The sequence below is a fragment of the Vicia villosa genome, linkage group LG1, assembly GCF_029867415.1.
Source record: "Vicia villosa cultivar HV-30 ecotype Madison, WI linkage group LG1, Vvil1.0, whole genome shotgun sequence".
NCBI lineage: Eukaryota > Viridiplantae > Streptophyta > Magnoliopsida > Fabales > Fabaceae > Vicia > Vicia villosa.
The window spans coordinates 71,818,951-71,839,280 of record NC_081180.1 but is presented as its reverse complement, the minus strand read 5'-3'; the positions used below and the strand labels follow the sequence as shown (position 1 = coordinate 71,839,280).

At 31.9% G+C, this 20,330-nt stretch overlaps 1 protein-coding gene across 1 annotated transcript; it reads right to left on the bottom strand.

The window, feature by feature from the left end:
* Positions 1-1,005: 1,005 nt before the first annotated feature.
* Positions 1,006-4,335, bottom strand: LOC131641545 (abscisic acid 8'-hydroxylase CYP707A2-like). The gene is made up of 7 exons (XM_058911856.1): positions 3,987-4,335; positions 3,392-3,707; positions 2,851-3,237; positions 2,291-2,465; positions 2,037-2,143; positions 1,800-1,918; positions 1,006-1,526 (listed from the first exon to the last, which is right to left on the bottom strand). Exons 1-7 carry the CDS (start codon positions 4,193-4,195, stop codon positions 1,433-1,435), a joined length of 1,407 nt encoding a protein of 468 aa, XP_058767839.1. The 5' UTR covers positions 4,196-4,335; the 3' UTR covers positions 1,006-1,432.
* Positions 4,336-20,330: the final 15,995 nt, after the last annotated feature.

Sequence of the window (20,330 nt, the reverse complement as noted above, 5' to 3'; positions counted from 1 at the left end):
AAGATTTTTTGATATGAAAGTCTTTTTGTCTAGCTTGATTGAGAACTATATTTGTCTTATGTTTGACATTAATATCTTCACATGCATTGAAACAATTGTGTTTCAAGACAATTGACATGTTTGAATGTGTTTATTTGAACTTTGTTATGAGTTAATATTCACATTAGTGTTTGTTCATAAGACAATATATGTATTGAAAAAACTAAGTTCTAGTGTTTTATGTGATGATTATTAAGTTATTGTTTAGGAAAAGAAAAAATTGAAAGAAGTTTTCAACATGTCATCTTTGCAAGATTTTATTTCTTCATTACTTTTAGTGATTTTCTTTTCAAAATATGAATAAAAGTTAGCTCTTTAATCAATTATCTCAACAACTATCATGTTAGTTTTATTAGAAAATATACTATTTGCTCTTCATGGTTATGGTTATGTTAGGGGGTCGAAATTGGTTGATTAGGATCATAGACAATATTAAGAAGAAGAGGGCAAGAGAATCATAAACTAACATATTAAATCAATTTAACTCAAATACTCTAGCACTTGTTAATTTAATTACCACACCTATCCCTTTGAATATTGGATGATTTATAACATTTTTTTAAAATTCATTTAAATAATACGGAATTATAGTTATTTTACAGTCAAATAAATAAGGACATATAAGCGAGCTGTATAGATAAAGTTCGTGTTTATTAACTTACTATTTATTGTTTTTTTGTTACTATTGAAAACTATCCTACAATTTATATTAATTATAGATAGATTTTGAATTTTTTTATATAAAGTACATATATCTCATTTTACATATTAGTTTTTTATGATTGAGTTAAGTCAAATTCTAATTTTAATATAATATCAAAATCTATCGATCAAATTATAAAATATTATTATTTATATCTACATACTAAGTCTAATAGTGTGTCTATCAGATTATAAAATACTATTATTTATATCTACATACTAAGTCAAATAGTGTGTTAGGAAACGTAAAGAATAGATGATCAATGTTAAAGAATTGAAATGTTCTTTTGATATTGCAACATTCATGTGAATACAAAACTAAATTACTTCAAAACATTTAATTCAATCTCTTGAGGACTTTTCCTCAAAATATTTCAAAATAAAAAATAAATTGGAAGATTAAAAAACTATAAACTAAGAAAAAATAATTAAAAAAAATTAGCCTATTAACACTGTTTACTCTTGCTATGTAACCTCTGTACAGTTGACTTCTTGTTAGTGCAAAATTTATAGGGACTAAATTTTAATCTTCCTTTTGTTTATGCATTTGTTATATGGTTTCTTCTCTTCACCACTTTTTGTTGTCAAAGTTGAATCAAATTCACATACTTTTGAAACCATTCCAAATTTAGAAAGTTCCCCCATGCTATATTTGACTAGCCTCCACTTTTTTGTTTGGTTCATATTTTTATTATTTCTTTGAATATAATTTGATTGGTAAGCCATTTTGTGGAAGAGCAAAAGGTCCATACTGAATTCCATTTTTTTCACCAACCACAGACCACCTACACAAAAATAATAGCAGCCAAATTTTAGAACATTTCTAAAATATTAATTATACATTAAAAATATGACATAAGTCGCCTAATTTTGATCAACGATTCATATATATTTGAAATAACAGTGAGTTTCACAAAGTTACAAAATATATTGTATTTTTTCTCAAACATCACTGCTAATTCAAACATGCACTAATTGTAAAAATCGTAACTCGTTAAAAAATAGGTCGGTTGAGAATCGAGAATCGAGTTATATTAATAATAGTTGAGTTGACCAACCTGTATTTTGTGGTTAGATGATGTACAAGAACCAAAATCTCTAACTTTGCTAATTCATTGCCAGGACATGCATGGACCCCATTTCCAAATGGCATGAAAGTGTTAGGTTTTGGAGCAACCTGCCAAAAAATAGTTTAACAGAATCAATCAAGGTGTGGATTTTGAATAGTAAAGGACAAAGAGAAAGAAAAAAAACATGAATTAGAGAATGCACAAGTTATGTGGTTCAATAACTACCTCAAATCTTGAAGGATCAAATTTTGCAGGCTCTTTGAAATTTTCTGGACTGTGATGTATGTTTCTAAAAAGTGGTAATACTTTCCATCCTTTTGGTATAAGATACCCTGAAAAAATAAATAGTCCAAACACAAAATCTATGAGCACAAATAGTTCAAAAAAATGTTAAAGAAAAAAGAAAAAAATATTCCTCCGACCTCATATATTTCAAGTCGGAGCGAATATTGCATCATTGCATCAGAGTCCATTATTACCTTGATATTCAACATCTTCGGTTGCTTCTCTAAATGTAAAAGACAAAATTGATGCTACTCTTAGTGTCTCTTGTATGACCCTTGAAGTTACAGGCATGTTTTTTGTGTCCTCCCAATTTAGACCAATTTCTTCACCACTTTCTTGTTTCCCTTTTATTATAGACATTTGCTCTTCCTGCAAAAGTCACAACCAGAACATTTATAAGCTTAAATGACCAAACCAAAACTACACACCAAAATTTTCATATCTTTGATAAAAAAATTATTTGAAAATCTGTCGAATTGAAATTGCACTCCTTAAAAGTAAATAAGTGAGATATTGCAGTTGATCAAACATATATTTTATAATTAGATGTCTCTGCACAGATACCTACCTTCCTGATTTAATTTAACTTGACAAGTTGACAATTTTATTTTTTTTTATAAAAAACATGATTTAGTTTTAGTCTCTTACAAAAACCGATAAAAGACTAAAATACCCTTTTATTGTTAAAATGTAGAAATAAAAATCAAGTTTTGCCAATGATTAGAAGGATAAAAGGTAGGACCCAGATACTTACAGTGACAGATTCAAGGACACTAGGATTTTCACCAAGGTACTTAACAACCCATGTAAGTACACTAGCAGTTGTGTCACGAGCTGCAAAAATCACACCAATGATGTTATCTGATATTTGTTCATCACTCAGTCCTGCTTTCTCATCCATGAAAGAGCCTAACAAATCATTGTATTCTTGCTTTTTGCACCTCCTTGTTGAGATTATTTGTTCCAAGATCTGAGCTAGCTCTTTTCTTGCTTTCATTGCTTTGTGAAATAGTGTTCCTGGAAGGTTTATTGGCATTGAATTGTACCCTTTCTCAAGTGTGTAGTAGCATCTTTTTAGATCTTCTCTGTATAGAATTTCATCTTTTCCAAAAATTGATAGAAGTGCAACGTTGAAGGTGAACTGAAAAAATTGAAAAATAAAAAAATTAAGATAAACCCATTATTTATTTAGTAAAAAAGAATTGAAATTTATCAAAAAAATTAAATTTTTATTTATTTTTTGTATAAAGAAAAACAGAGGATTTTATTTTTTTTCTCTGGTTTTGAGTGCTTACTGTTTTCATTTCAAGGTAAGTGGTGATTAGATTTCCCTCCCATGATTTGAGACAAGATTGAGCAATGGATTCAATGTTGGGAACAATGCTTTTGATGGCTTCAGGCATGAAGGTGCGAAGAACAAGTCTTCTAAGGTTAGTATGGTAATTTCCTTGATGAAAGAAAATTGCTTGTTTCCCTAACATCCTTTCTTTGCTAGCTGGAAATGTTGGTTTGAAAAGTTGTGCTTTGTTTAGGACAAACTTTGCTGCTTCTGGACTTGAAATCATTACACAAGGACAACCTAGAATATGTGACTTGAACATAGCACCATACCTATAATGATTCCAAAAATAAAATAAGATTTAGTCCAAATAAAACTAAATGGTGCATATGCGCCTTGAGGTCTGCCCAGATTCTGGTGAGCCTCGGAGTCCAAAAATAGAACATATAATGCAAGTGATCATTTTATAGAATTAGTTTAAGGGTATATTCAGTATCAGGTTGAATTAGTCGAAATCATTGTGAATTGCAATAATTTAAAATGATTTCGACTAATTTATGTTGATACTGATGATAAGTAAAATGGTAAAATAAGAAGAGTGAATTAAGAACCTTTTGATTTTGTTGGCAAAGAAAAGGTTAGGGTCTTGAGAATACATTTGGAAGGTTTCACCTATGTAAGGATACCCCATAGAGCCAGGAGGGAGAGGCAATTGCTTTCCATTAGAAGAAAAAAAGAAGGACTTGAAGAATGATTTGAATAGAACAACAAGAATGAAGAGAAGAGAAAGAAAGTAGAAAATGAAAGTTGAAACATCCATGTTTGGTAGTGTGTAAGTAAGTAGAAATGAAATATTAAGAATATTGAAATGAGAGAAGGTGAGTGAGAAAAAGAAGATGAAGAAAAGAGGTATTTATAGGAATTATTATTGGAGTGATGAAGTAGGAAGAGGGTGAGAAAGAGAGGAGAGGAGAGTAGTACCAGCTAGATTTCCACTCTCATGTGAGGACAGCTCATTTATGATATTGGATTAAATTATAGTGCAAATGGATGAAAAATAATGGAAACTCTTAAGCACGTGTCTCAACAGCGTGTACTAGTACTAGTATAGTACTGGTATCATTTATGTATACCACTTCCGTATTATTACGGATGCTTCTGTTTTTTTTTTTCTGTGGGAAAGACGTGTACAGTTTTGAGTACAAAATGATAAGGGTTAAAAGAATGCAAATATTTGTTTTTTTATGTGTAAATATTTTTAGAAAATAATAATATTGAAAACTATATATAAATCATTTAATAACAACAAGTAGCTACAGGTTTGATTAATGTTATGTTGAAATTTAAAATGAAAATAGATAAATATAAGAAAATTTAAAGAAAAGTGACCTTTAAAAATGAAGCTGATGATGTAATAATAAACATTACTAACAAATAGCAACCGAACAAGTCCTTAAGATAACACACTGACCAAACTTGAAAGTTGAAACAGACAAAAAAAAAAACTTGAAGAAAGAGTTAGTTTGTGAGTCTGACCCCATTGGCCACAATCTACTCATTTTAGAAGATACTACTCCAGTACGATGGAATTGGCATTATCCACTATGTTTTTATAAATATTTATTTAACCTTAGTTTTGAGTTTAATGTTAGTAATATTTATTTAGAAGTATATTTTATGTGGAATTTGTATTCTGTGTCAATGTATTATTTTTTGAAAATCTCACATCTTATTTTCGAGTTTCTCACATAGCATGTACGTTTTTAAAAATACTTTTGTTTTCGGAAATGTATCTACAATAATATTTTTTTAATTAATGTTGAATTATTCCTTAAATGGATCTATGAAATAATTCAACGTTAAATAAAAAATTACTTCCGTAATAGACCTCCGGAAGCAAATAACAAAAATGAATTTTTTATAAATTTTTATTTTATTACAGATTGATCACTAGATCAATAACATAATAAAAAATTATAAATAAAAAATAAAACAGCCTCATTTAAAACCATTCTAATTAAACTTTTGTCATTTTTTATGGATTCTAAGAATTTGTTTATTTTAGAAATTTCATTTTCTAAATTTATATTTCATGCCTTATAACTTATAATATGATTCTTTTTTAATTTCAATTTTATCCATTTTATTTTTATTAAAAAAATTATTAACTTAACACAATTTAATATCATTTTATATTTATATTTATTTTGTTATTTATAAATTAGCTATTAATTTACTTATAAACTATCAGGTATAAGTTTATATGTTATTTTTGTCAAAGATATTCTAACTATAGTTTTTTACTTTTTTTTAATTGATTCTAATTAGTTCTAAAACCATTTTATTATTTTGTCCATTATATTGTTTAGCATAAGAATTTTTCTTGAAATGAGGATTGTGTGATGATTGAATATTTTTGCAATGTAATGAGTAGGTTCACAGCTGTAAACTGATCATTCAATCATTCATATTAACTGGGATGCACCCACCTTGCATGATTCATTCATATGTTGTTTTTGAGTAAAAAAGGCTTGCAACTTTCCTGGTCCCAAATCATATAGTTCTACTTTCTCTTCACAAATACTTTTAATCTTTTGAAATTTGATGTGATGATTATTTTTTTATTTGATAAAATAATGTTGTTATTAACTTACTATTTTTTTTTCTTTTGTTGTTTAAAAAATGTTTCATTCAATAACCATAACATGCTAAAAGAGCCCTGCTTATTTACACTTAAAAATAAATTATATATTAGTTGAAATACAAAAGAAATAAAAAATAAAGTAAAAGGTTGGTCGAATAAAATAGACTCATTAATATTTTATTATTTGTTAGTTGATATCAACATTTTATGCTTCAACTAGCAAAACATATTTTAGGCATTGTTCCTTTTCTTTTTGATGTTTGTTAACACCATGCAATTTTTGTGGCCATAGATCTTATTATTGCCTATTTTGTGACGTTTTTTCTCCATGCAAGTTTTGTGTCCATGGCCGGGCAAGCCTAACCTATTTTGAGATATGATGTGAAATTTAAGTTGAATTTTTTTATAATAATAATAATAATAATAATAATAATAATAATAATAATAATAATAATAATAATAATAATAATAATAATATTTAAGTAAATTATAAACTAATTTTAACCTATTTAAAGGTATAGTTTTTTTCATTAAGTGTTAATTTTTATCGTGCGAAGTGTTAGAATATGGAAAGCAACGCGAGAGAACAAAAGAGAAGCTGCAAAATTCAAACTAATGAGAGCTTGAGGACTTATGATCATTACTATTATATATATGTAGCTTTCAAAAGCACAACTCATCTAACTAATTTAACCACTTGAAAACTAACTATAGGCTAAAAATAGAAAGTTGGAACACACTTTCAAAAACAAATACTAAAAATAGAAAGTTGGAACACACTTTCAAAAACAAATACTAAAAATAGAAAGTTGGAACACACTTTCAAAAACAAATACTAAAAATGGAAAGTTAGTTGAGCTTTGAGAGAAATGCTTTTATGCAGCAATAAAGATTTCTTAATCAAGCTTTACTCATTCAACATTCTCCTGTATGCTTAAGCACGGTAAATGTACAACATGACAGGTTTGAAAATAAATGAATTGAACTTTGTTAAGCTAAAGACTTTGTAAGAAACACGTTGTTTTGGGAAATTTTTTCTTAATCAAATTTTTTCTATGAGCTTGTAAAAAGGTAGCATAGCACACGCATCCAAACATTTTGAGATGGACAAGAGAAAGTGTTTAATTGTAAAACAATTCATAGGAAATTTTGTAATTGAGAAGTGAGGTGGGAAGTCTGTTAATGATGTGAATGGCATGTTGACTGCTAAAACTCCACATGGATATGGGTAGGTTGGATTAGAAGGAAAAGAATATGATCATATTAAGGATGTATTCATGCTTTCTCTCCACCATACCATTCTGCTGAGGAGTCTTAACAGATGACCTTAGGTGAAGTATGCCTTTTGATTGAAAAAAATATAGAGAATTCATAACCATTATCAGTTCTAAAACACTTTAAAATAATGTGGAACTGGTTTTCTATATATGCAACAAAGTTTATGAGGTGTGTTCTAGTTTCATCCTTGGTTTTTAGAAAAATGATTCAAGTGTACCTATTAAAATCATCAATTAATGTAAAGAAATATTTGTGGCCTAAAAGGAATGCAATATAGAAAGGGCCTCAAAGATCACCACGTAGTAATTCAAAGGATGCATAAGAAATAGAATTACTTAAAGGAAAAGATAATTTCTTTTTTTAAGCATAATGACAAGAATCACAAGAGGACAACGTATTTTTAGTATATACAAAAGGATTTTTTTTTTTGACATAGAATGCAAGCCATTATGAGATGTGTGACCTAGCCTATAGTGTTATATAGTAAAATTGGAATTGGAAACACAATTACACACAAAGTGGTCAAACCTAATAGTTGCAGTATCAATCATATATAATTCTTTGTGCATTTTAGTTATACCATTCATCACCTTAGTAGATGTCTGCAAAATATGGCAATAATATGAAGTAAATTGAACTGAACTATTATTGAACAAGGCAAGTTTAGTAACGGAAATGAGATTGACATGAAAAAAAGGGAATGTATAAATATTATGCAGGATAAGTGTTGGAGAGAGTATGATAAAACCTGATATATGAGTAAAAAAACATTGTGCCATTAGGTAAGAAAACTGGAATAAGTTGTATAGTATGATAGGAAATAAATGATATAAGACTAAGAGCAATGTGATCAGTGGCACCAATGTCCAACATCCATAGATGAGGGTTCTTACATCATGACAAGATGACTTGGATGTCAAGGCAAGAGGAGAGCTAGAAATAACATTGGTTTTAGGATTGGGATTAGTTTGTGGTTGTTGTAACAAGCCAATGAGACTTTGATATTGCTATTTAGTGAAACCAAAAGACATTGAATTTGAAGAACCCATGCTACATGTGTCATGATTGGCTTTACAATCATCATGACAAGTTTCTTGAGAAGGTTTTCCTTTTGTCTTAAAACCTTGGATGAGGGTAGCCATGCTTCACTAAGTAGGTGTCAAGAAGAAGAGTGGCCAATTCTATTTCTTGATGAATGACCAATGAGAAGATAGTGTCAATGCCTAACAAAGGATTCAAGAGAGTTATTTGAGATGGTGTTGTGTTGAAGTTCTCATTGAGACCCTTAAGGAAGCACATGACATAATCTTGATCATGATACATCTACAAAGAAGCAATGACATTGCAACTGAATTGGATAGAGAATTTGCGATGAGGAATTGAGCAATAATTCTTCAACTCATCCCAAAGAACCATCATCTTGGTGAAGTAATTAGAGATATCCATATTTCCTTGGCAAAGCTTGTAAAAACCTTCTTGAATGTCTGAAATCCAAAAATATTATTTTGAGAAAAACGTGTCTTGATGTTTAACCAAATGTTAGCTGCTGATTCGATCCAAAGAACTGATCTGAAAATGAATTCACTTATTGAGTTATGAACCCATGCAAGAACCATGGTGTTGTCGCATTTTCAAGGTGCATACAAAGGATCTGAAACATTGGGCTTAGGAAGGGCTCCATCTACAAACTTCTCATAATTCTTGGAGATTAAGACAATGTGCATTGAACGTGTCAAAAAATGATAATTCTTGTTGTCTAATGGAGGAGAAACAAGAGTAAGAGCTGAATTTTTATTAGGGTAAAGGTAATAAGGATGAGAAGAATTGGTTGAGAAATCACCATAATTGGCAAGAGTCACGAAAAAGGTGATCAAGGAAGAAGAAGAAAGAAATCAGAGATGAAAAGAAGATGCAGAAATTACTTGTGATACCATGTTAATGGTGTAGCTTGCAAGTGAAGAAACTCATCTCTATTATTGAATGAATGAGAATTACATGAAAAATTACACAAAGATGACCCTCTTTATGTGAAGAGATCAAGAAATTAGCATAATTTGCAGACCAAAAAATTGACATAAGTAACACTTAACGAGATAATCAATGATTTTATTAAAAATTAATTTTAATAAAAAAAAAAGAAAAATTGTATGTGCACTAGACAAATGTGTGCCATGTTAAAAAAAAAAAAAGTGTTCCAATATCATGATATAGAACATTTTTTGTCGTAATTACAATTTATAACTGCAAAAATATAATATTTTTAATGAAATCATTTCAAAAAAAAATTTGGTAACTAGATTATTCAGAAGTCAATGTTAAAAATGAAAATGCATTTGACTAGAACTCGAAAAAAATGCAGTTGACTTTAATTATTTGTTGTAGGGTAGGATATTTATTGGCATCACAAAATAGTCAACTCATAATATGATAATTCTTTCCCAATTGTCAGACAATAATTTAACTAAACCCATCCCTCAAAGTTACGTAAAATACATTACAAGTATTATATGGATGATATGATTGAGCTTGAGCTCTATGTAAAAATGTGGCTTCTTTATTTGGACTAAGTTATTTATTATATTAGCCATCGTTAATTGGTCTAATGGTGATTGACGTTAGACTTAATAGGAAGAACTATAATTATTGGACTAAACCGTTGATAATAAACCAAAAATATAAAAAAAATTATTTATTATATTTTTCTAGTCAGATATGATTATAATAGCCACTAAATTTATTGAAAGAAAATTTTACTTTCCATTTAAAATTCAATTTTTATTATTTAAATTCGTTTAAAAAAAATGCTATGTCAATCATTCACATGATTTTATTCAATTTAAACATTAATTAATTTTTGGCGGTTTGTTTTTTCACTCGAATGAGATGCTTTAATATGGAAATTTTCAGATTAGTACGTATACTATTTTTCTTAAAAATAAATCCTATATTATAAAAAGAAAAGTTATAGACCTGATCTAAATAAATAAATAATTAGAGAATTCAACAAATTATATTAGTCTTATTTATTCAAAACTTCGTTGATTTGTTTTTTGTTTTTTAAGATAACTTCTGTAAAATATTTTTTATGTTAGTCACATATGTTTAATGTCTGTAGCACCTTTACTCATTCAACTAATTAAAATTCTCATATCATGAATAAAATTAAGATTTATATTAATTGTAATATCTTGTTGTTTTTATATTTGTTTTATTTCTTGATTATATTGGTGCACAATGAATAAAGATGATGACAAAGAGAATAAAAGAATAACGGCGCAAAAAAGATGAGAGAATAAATGTTGTATTCTGCTATTAATGATATCTATTACAAGGCTATTTATAGGAAAAGAAAATCTTGCCACATAAGCCCTAAAACAGTAAACTTAGTGAACAAGTCTAAGGTACAAACAGTACAGTACTACAAAATACTAAAGTACCCTTACTACTAAACAGCTAAGCTAATGGGACCCAGAAGGTAACATCTTCTGGTCAACACTATCTTCTGAGTAACCATCAGAAGATCAGCCCACATCAGAACTTCTGATGCTCATCTTCTGAATATTGAATTACTCTTCAATATCATCCCTTAATTCATATTCTTCAATCAAAGCTGACCACGCCAATTCCATCCCTTAAGAGCAGAAATTGACCCGTCTTGACCGCCTTCGTCAGAACATCTGCCATCTGCTTCTGAGTGCTACAGTGCACAACTTCTAATGTTCCATTCTGGACTTGGCTTCTCAAGAAATGATACTTAGTCTCAATATGCTTGCTTCTTCCGTGTAACACCGGATTCTTGGCAAGATTGATTGCAGACTTGTTATCAATCATAAGCTTCAGAGGCTTCTTCACTTTAATCTTCAGATCTTCTAATAAGTTCAGAAGCCACACAGCTTGACATGCAGCTACAACGCCTGCGATGTACTCAGCTTCACAGGTTGATAGAGCAACAACAGGTTGCTTCTTGGAACTCCAAGAAATAGGACCTCCCAGAAACATGAACAAATATCCAGAAGTACTCCTTCTATCAACTCTGTCTCCACACCAATCAGAATCAGAATAACTCAATAACTCTGATTCTTCCTTTCTCCCAGAAGGAAACAATATGCCATACTTTAGAGTTCCCTTGACATATCTCAAGATTCTGACAGCAGCTTGGTAATGGGACCACTTAGGTTTACTCATGAACCTACTAACCAATCCAACTGCATAGCATATATCAGGCCTGGTATTACACAAATACCTTAGAGAACCAACCAGCTGTTTGAATACCGTAGCATCAACACCTTCACCTTCAGAATCAGAGTCCAACTTATGATTCGTTTCTGACGGTGTAACAGCAGCTTTGCAATTCTCTAGCTTGAATTTCTTCAGAAGTTCTAACTCATACTTCAGCTGATGCAGAATGATACCATCTTCTGAGTACAGAATCTCCATCCCTAGAAAATATGACATTTTCCCAAGGTCTGTAATCTCAAACTCATTCATCAGCACCTTCTTGAACTTCATCAGATCTTCTGGACAACTCCCCGTAAGCAATATGTCATCAACATACAGACACAACAGAATCATATTGCTTCCAGAATGTTGCACATAGACTCCATATTCCATCTCACACTTCTGAAACCCGTGCTTCTTGAAAAATGAATCAATCTTCAAATTCCAAGCTCTGGGCGCTTGCTTCAATCCATACAGAGCTTTGTGTAATTTGTACACCATCCCTTCCTTATTCTTTTTCACAAAGCCAGGGCATTGTGACACATATACCTCCTTTTGTAATGGACCGTTCAGAAATGCAGACTTTACATCCAGATGCATCAAGGACCAACTTCTGTTCACAACTAACGCAATCACCAGTCTAATTGTTTCATGTCTAGCTACAGGAGCAAACACCTCAAAGTAATCTAGTCCAGGTTTCTGAAGAAAACCTCTCGCCACTAGCCTCGCTTTGTGTTTACCCACTGATTCATATGGCTTCAGCTTTACCTTGAAAACCCATCTTACACTGATGGCTTTCTTCTTCTTTGGAAGTTCTGTCAGCTTCCAAGTCTTGTTTCTTTCTATAGCCTCAAGTTCTTCTTTCATGGCATTTAGCCAGACCTTCTTCTTGAGCGCTTCTTCAATACTCACTGGTTCAAAATATACTAACATGGCACACTGAATGACCTCTCCTTCTGAGTCAACTTCTGTGTCTTGCAACATGTCAAAATCTGCAAACCTTCTAGGTATTGTTCTGACTCTTTGTGGCCGTTGAGCTACTTCAGAGTCAACTACTCCAGAGTCTCCACCTTCATGATCATCTCCAGAAGCTTGTCCTCCAGACTCTACGTCTTCAGAGTTTTCCCTTCCAGAATCATGACTACCACCAGATTCTGGGTCATCATCAAAATCTGGATCAGAATCAGATTCTCCATCTGACTCATCTTCAGAAGATGCTTCATCTTCTGACTCGTCTTCAGAAGATTCTTCATCTTCTGACTCTAACTTTTCTTCAAAAGTTATCTCTACATCAGAAGTTGGTTGAGACTCTCTCCAATCCCAAACTTCTGATTCCTTCACAATGACGTCTCTGCTGACTTCAACTTTGTTAGTTTCTGGACAATAGAGCTTGTATGCACCTGTACTGTGGTACCCCACCAATAACATCACTTTGCTTCTATCATCCAGCTTCTTCCTTCTAGCTTCTGGAACGTGTTTGTAGCACACAGAACCAAAAACCTTCAGATGACTAACACTCTGCTTCTCCTTAGTCCACTTCTCTAAAGGAACAATTTCCTTCAGCCTCTTTGTTGGACACCTGTTGAGCACATATGTTGCAGTAGCAACAGCTTCTCCCCATAGATTATGAGGAAGCTTCTTCTCTTTAAGCATACTTCTCGTCATATCAAGCAAAGTACGGTTTCTACGTTCAGCAAGACCATTGTGTTGAGGAGTATAAGGAGTAGTAACCTCATGCTCAATTCCACTATCAACACAGAACTTCTGGAATTCTGTAGAGTTATACTCACCTCCACCATCCGTTCTGAGAATCTTTATCTTCTGACCACTCTGCTTCTCAGCCTTCACCTTGAACTTCTGGAATTCTGTGAACACCTCAGTCTTAAACTTGATCAGTGTTACCCACGTCATTCTTGTGAACTCATCCACAAAAGACACAAAATACCTATTTCCTCCAAGTGAAGGTTCTGGAAATGGTCCACACACATCAGAGTGCACTACTCCCAGAGCATGCTTTGCTCTTGGAGCAACTTCTAATACAAATGGAAATCTGGGTTGTTTGCCTTTCATGCATACCTCACATGACTTCTCAAGCTTCACAATCTTTGGAATGCCATGTACAAGCTTCTTAGAAATTAGATGCCACAGGCTTCTATAGTTCAAGTGCCCCAACCTCTTGTGCCACAGCTTACTATCTCCTTCTGAGCCTTCAGCACTCAGACATTCTATTTCAGCTGTTTCTACATTCACCTTGAATGTTCCGTTGCTTCCTTGTTCAGATTGCATAATCAACTTCTGATTGGAATCATACAACTTCAAGAGGTTGTTCTTCATAACAACTGAGAAACCTTTCTCAATGAGCTGACCCACACTCATCAGATTGCTTCTGATTCCAGGAACATACCAAACGTCTTTGATCATAACATTCTTCCCATTCTTCACTTTGACTTTGACATTTCCCATACCTTCTGCATAAAGATACTTATTATCAGCACATCTGATTTTTGTCCTCCTTTCAGAGTCAAAATCTATCAGCCATTGTTTGTTTCCAGTCAAGTGATTTGAACACCCAGTGTCCATATACCACCACTCTGACAAACATCTTTCGTCAGACTCTGAAGCCATCAATAGCACAGGTTCATCATCTGAACCTCCTCTCGCTATATTTCCTTCTTCTGATCTCCTTCCTTTGTTTGCCAAACAGTCTCTAGCAAAATGGCCAAACTGTTTGCAACAGTAACATTGAACTTTCTTCTTATCCTTTCCCTTCTGATATCTCTTCTCATCAGAAGTTGAGGCTTCCTTCTGGAATCTATCACCACGTCTATGCTTCTGGTCCTTCTTGACAAAAGAAGCCTTCAGAGCTTGCTCAACTTTTCTCTCAGAAGTTCTCTCAGTCAGACGCAACTCTTGTGCTTCTAAACTGCTTTGCAACTCTTCTATTCTCATGGTTTCCAGATCTTTAGAATGTTCAATAGATACAACAATATAATCAAATTGAGGAGTAAGCGACCTCAATATCTTCTCTATGATTATTTGTTCAGAAAGGGTTTCTCCACAAGCCTTCATCTCATTAGTGATCACAATCACTCTAGAGATATACTCAGAGACTTTCTCATTGTTCTTCATGTTGAGATTCTCATATTGCTTTCTCAGGGATTGAAGCTTCACCTTCTTCACTGATACGTCACCACCGTAACACCTGACCAGTATATCCCACGCCTCCTTAGACGTCATATCATCAGAAATCTTCTCAAACACATTCACATCCACACACTGATGGATGAAGAACAACGCCTTTTGATCTCTCTTGTTCGTTTCTCTCTGCGATTCTTTTTGTTCTTCCGTTGCATCCGCTGCAACTGGAACATATCCTCTAGTGACAAAATCTAGAACATCTTGAGCACCAAATAATACACGCATTTGAATCATCCATCTATTCCAGTTTTTACCATCAAGAACTGGAAGTTTGGTATTCAAGTTGCTTCCACTCATCTTTAAACTTGTGCAGAAAAATCAGATTTCACTCACACTCACACAGTGTTTCCCAACCCACAAACAACCAAGAAAAATGTGATTCAACATAACTTTGTTTCCCAGAAACAAAATCAATCACACAGTCACACAAACTCACGTTCACTCGTGTTTCCCTGTGTTTGGAACCGGAGCTCTAGATACCAATTGTTGGTGCACAATGAATAAAGATGATGACAAAGAGAATAAAAGAATAACGACGCAAAAGAGATGAGAGAATAAATGTTGTATTCTGCTATTAATGATAGCTATTACAAGGCTATTTATAGGAAAAGAAAATCTTGCCACATAAGCCCTAAAACAGTAAACTTAGTGAACAAGTCTAAGGTACAAACAGTACAGTACTACAAAATACTAAAGTACCCTTACTACTAAACAGCTAAGCTAATGGGACCCAGAAGGTAACATCTTCTGGTCAACACTATCTTCTAAGTAACCATCAGAAGATCAGCCCACATCAGAACTTCTGATGCTCATCTTCTGAATATTGAATTACTTTTCAATAGATTCTTCGTTAAAAAGCATACCTTATGAAAGGGGTGATCATTTGACAATTCGTTTGAGGTTAAAAAGTGAAAATTTTATTCTTTTAACATTACAACTCTTAACTAATTTTGAAATTAAAAAACAATATTTATCATCTTATCTTAAGGATAAGAGAACACTTAAAAAGTGCAAGAGTATATCAACCAATAAAATTGGGGAGAAAAGAAAAGTTTTGAAAAAAAAATCAAGGAGTAAATGTGAAAAGAAAGAAAATAATATACTTTGATAAAAATAAAAAGCAAGAAAAAGAAAAGAAAACATCTACAAACCTCAACTCAAATGGTTCAAGCTATATCTTAGACTATTAGAACCACTATTAATAGATCATCATCAAGAGAGAACAAAAAACCACAACACACTATCAATCTCGGAATCAAGACAAATATTTGATCCGATATTTGTTAAGGGAGAGAATGACAACAAAACAGTGATTAAAAATATATTTTATTAAAAAATAATAACACTATTAGATTTCTTGTGATATAATTTGTCAAGAACTCTTTTTTCTTTTACCAAAATAAAAGAATTTATTAATTGAGCTTTGAATCAAATATCATATGGGATTTTGCACAATTAGGGTCGTCCTCTAGCCAAACCTGGTTGACATGATTTGGAGTAACCTTGTAAATATAATGCAACATTTTGTTAGAGTGTCTACGAGTATGAAAGAAGCGAACACTTTTAAAAACCCTAGCCATTCTAATCATGGATCTGCAAGTCATTCTAGTGCTCGCTCTAGGAAGATCTTCTCCATTCACCATCTCCACCATACTTTTACTATTTGTTTCAAACACAATATCCTTGAATCCACATTCTATAGAGACTTCCATGGATTTGTTCATTGCTATCACTTCAAATAAGAGAGTATCAATATTCCCTTCCTTGCTAAAGGCGCTTGCAGCAAGAGAGACACCTTCTTATTTCTTGAATATTACTCCTAGGCCCTATAAACCCTTGATAGCTAAGTTGGGTTCCCTATTACACTTTATACAACCCTTATCTGAAGGGTTCCAATGTTACTTGCGTAAAGTTATCATTTCCATCTAGTTACCTTTATCATCTATAATGATTTTAGGGTTAGATGTGTTCACCTTTTTGTCTTTGTTTGGATTGATCAGGTTTTATTTCGTATATGTTTTTTTTTCTTCTGCAAGTTCGTATTGAGCTTCAGAGTCAAAAGTTTGCGGATTCTTGTTTTTTCCTTTCAAATATTTCTCCTGGATCCCGAGTACCAAATGCTTATTATTACTTGGATTGATATTGGATTTCTTTGTAATATTTTCATGACTTTGCATGTATTTGCTCTGAGTCATCTGTGAATTTTATTGAGGGCTTTGCATGTCGTTATTTTGGGCAGGTAACTTATCTTCTTCCTTTTTATTATTCTTATAATAATAATCTCTTATCTGGTTTTTGATGTGTTTAACATTCATTCCTTTTCCATTCACATGATTGCTTTCTTGATTTGATCTAGTTTTGTCATTTGTTTTATGGGCCATGCTTATCATTATCATGGGCATTTTAAGTGATATTCTGGAACTTGGGTTCCTTTTGGATGCCTTGGGTCATAGCTAGTTCTCCTTGAATTTCACTCCTATGGATTGGTAAAATAATTTATTCTTTATTTTTGTTTTTTTGGTAAACTTTACTCAAGTTTATGGTGTGATATATCTTCTCCATATTCACTACTACTACAAATAATACATTTCACGACAAATATTTCACCTCAGTCAAGTAAAAACCGAGGTCAAATGCTTTAGAATGCGCCATTTTAAGTTTATTTTAAAAATTAAATCTTATCTCAGGTCCTACAATTTCGTATTTTATTTTGGACCAAAATGGCACACTTATTTTAATAAATTTTTAATTACAATATAAATCATCTATTCCCTCTGTTGTTTATCCATCCGACATGAAATGTAGCTTATTATTTTATTTAATTAAATTAGAACTCGGTTGTTACCTCGATGTTTGCTACCAATAGAGATATAAACTCTAAACAATATTATATTCCAATATTAGAATGTTAACTCTTATTCACTTTTGCTAATTCCTACAAACTTTTTGCGTCCTAACGAACGAATGAAAACCCCGTTCTCCATCTTCTCCACCTAACAAACGAAACATCATTCTTCATCTTCTTCACCTAACAAACTAAAACATCATCCTTCATCTTCTCCAATTCAAACAAAGTAAACATAGGAGGAAGGAAGCTCAAATAAGGAAACTCGAACGTCAAACCAACATATTTCTTTGACAAAGCGCTCTAGGGCATGGGACAATAAGATTGATTCATACTTAGCTAATTTGGGATTCGTCAAATGCCGGTTTGTGTAATTTAAAATGTTGGATCTAGGAAACTTGTCGTATTTTTTAGGCATGAAATTTCAAATTACCAAGCAAGGTATGGTGTCGTATCAAAGGAAGTATGTCAAAGAGATGCTCAAGAGATTCAGGATGGATGATTCGAATCATGCATCCTCACCTATTGAACCAAATTTGAAAGTGGAGAAGCATGGAGAGGCAGACAAAGTCGACGTAAATTTGTTCAAACAAATTGTAGGATCTCTGAGGTATGTGTGCTCCAGAAAGTAACCCGTGGTGGCATTATCTTCATGTGAGACTAAATATATAGTAGGACTCTATGTTGCATATCGAGCAATTTGGATCAGATATGTGCTGGAAGAGATGGAAGTCAAAGTGAAGAAATATTTGGTGTTGCAGATCGCCAACAAATCAGCCATAAATCTTACAAAGAATCTAGTTTTGCATGGAAGGAGTAAGCACATCGAAGCAAGATTTCACTTCTTAAGAGAGAAGGTAAATCAAGGTGAACTTGAGGTGAGGCATTGCTCAAGTGAAGCGTGGTTGGCTGACATTTTTACCAAATAATTGAAGATCGACATATTCTTGAATTTAAGAAAGAAATTAGAAATAATTTAGATCGACCATGATTAGTTTGTGTTCGACAACTTGGTTTATAAAGGGGTATGTTGAGATATAATCTAAGTTAGTTACTTAGTTAAAAAGTTCTATAGCTCAAACCCAAATTAATTAGGATTTAGAAGTCGCACACTTGTATATATACACACATTAAAAAAAACCAATTCAACTCTATTGTAACAACAAATATGCATTGTTTATAGTCCTGATCACTATTTATATAGTTTTTTTCTTTCCCTCAAATTCGTTATATAACTTTTGACTCTAAGACCATGTGCAATGAGTGTGTTTAGTTGAACTCAACATGCAAAATCTCTTCCAATGGGTGTTTAGAGTAGTGTTGAGTGTGAGGTGGAAGAGAGAGGTGTTGAGAAAACTCAACACAATTGAGGCTGACGCAGGGGGGCATGTGGCAGCTTCTGATTGGCTGACCAGATTTTTAGCCATTTAATACTTTGAACTCAATTATTTCGTTGCAAATTATTTTTTTATTTATATTTTTTTTACCAAAATTCATGATTTTTTTTCTCTATAAATAGAGACTTGGTTCATTTGATTTGGACACAGAAAAAAAAAACCAAGTTTTTCACTATCTTAATCTTATTATTATCTTTCTATTAGTGTTTATTTTGAAGTTAAGTGTCTTTTTTTAGTGAAATGGATCCCAATAATCATTTTAACACTCAAAATTCTGCTAATTTTCCATTTAACCAAAATCCCAACAATTTTCAAAATCCCAACAATTATCAAAATCCCAACTAATTTTGTTTTTATTACAAAAAATTAAAAAATAAATTGTTAAGTATTTATTATTTTAATTTAATTTTAATCGATAATTGTAATTTTATGTAATTATAAAAATAAAAATAAAATTTAAATAAGAATATGAAAATAAAAAGTGGTGGGGTAGGGTGTTGAGTGAAAAACCATTGGAGAAGGTAAAAGTTGAATGAGTGTTGAGTTATTAGGTGGAAGAGAGAAAATGATGTGGAGTGTTGGGAGTTGAAAAAATGGATGTTGAGTGTTGAAACCATTGTAAATGGTCTAATATTAATAATACCTATTAATATAATATATTAACTTATTATATATTCTATCACGTGTAATGTAAAACTCCAATTAACTATCCCACTGTAGTGCAAATTAAGCACCAGATCATTCGTCCATGTTTGGTGTTCCATTAATTAACTATAGTAAACAACTATATACACAGTCTCAGAAAAAAAAAAGGAAAAAATACAATTATTTTTCTAAAATATTACAAACAAAAAAAACGTCATTTCTTGTCTTTAAGAGAATTAATTAGCTTAATTGGCTCCAGCTCATGTATAAATTAAAGGTAATTAGAAAGATGTTAATATATAGTATAGAGATAAAAATTAAAATAATCTAACTTGATTGTGACATTGTTGTGATACTAATGAATTGCCTTTAAATAATAAAGAGCATGATTACAAGAACAAAATTCTCAACCAACAGTTTTGGCAAGTATATTGATTAATAATAATGGACCCATGCATAGAATAGAAAAGTTGGCATATGTCATACCAAAACCAGCTACTTCTCATGTTACCCACAACAAAATTAAGTACATATTAAATCAAAGCCACTTGCAAAAAGTACACATACTCATCATACATGTATCTCTATATGTAGAAACCGTGTAATATTGAAAAGGACGATTTGTCCATTTCACATATCACTCGACAAAAGACAAAAGACAAAGAAAGAAAGTGGGGTTTGTATCTGGCAATTTAGTATCAACTCGTTCCTACTTCCTACTATAGATTGA

Excerpts from the sequence above, each read along its gene's own strand:
- LOC131641545 (XM_058911856.1), bottom strand. The coding sequence starts at position 4,195 with ATGGATGTTTCAACTTTCATTTTCTACTTTCTTTCTCTTCTCTTCATT. Across the intron at positions 3,238-3,391 it reads CTTACCTTGAAATGAAAACA|TTCACCTTCAACGTTGCACT; the intron begins GTAAGCACTCAA and ends CAATTTTTTCAG. Across the intron at positions 2,144-2,290 it reads CGAAGATGTTGAATATCAAG|GGTATCTTATACCAAAAGGA; the intron begins GTAATAATGGAC and ends TTATTTTTTCAG.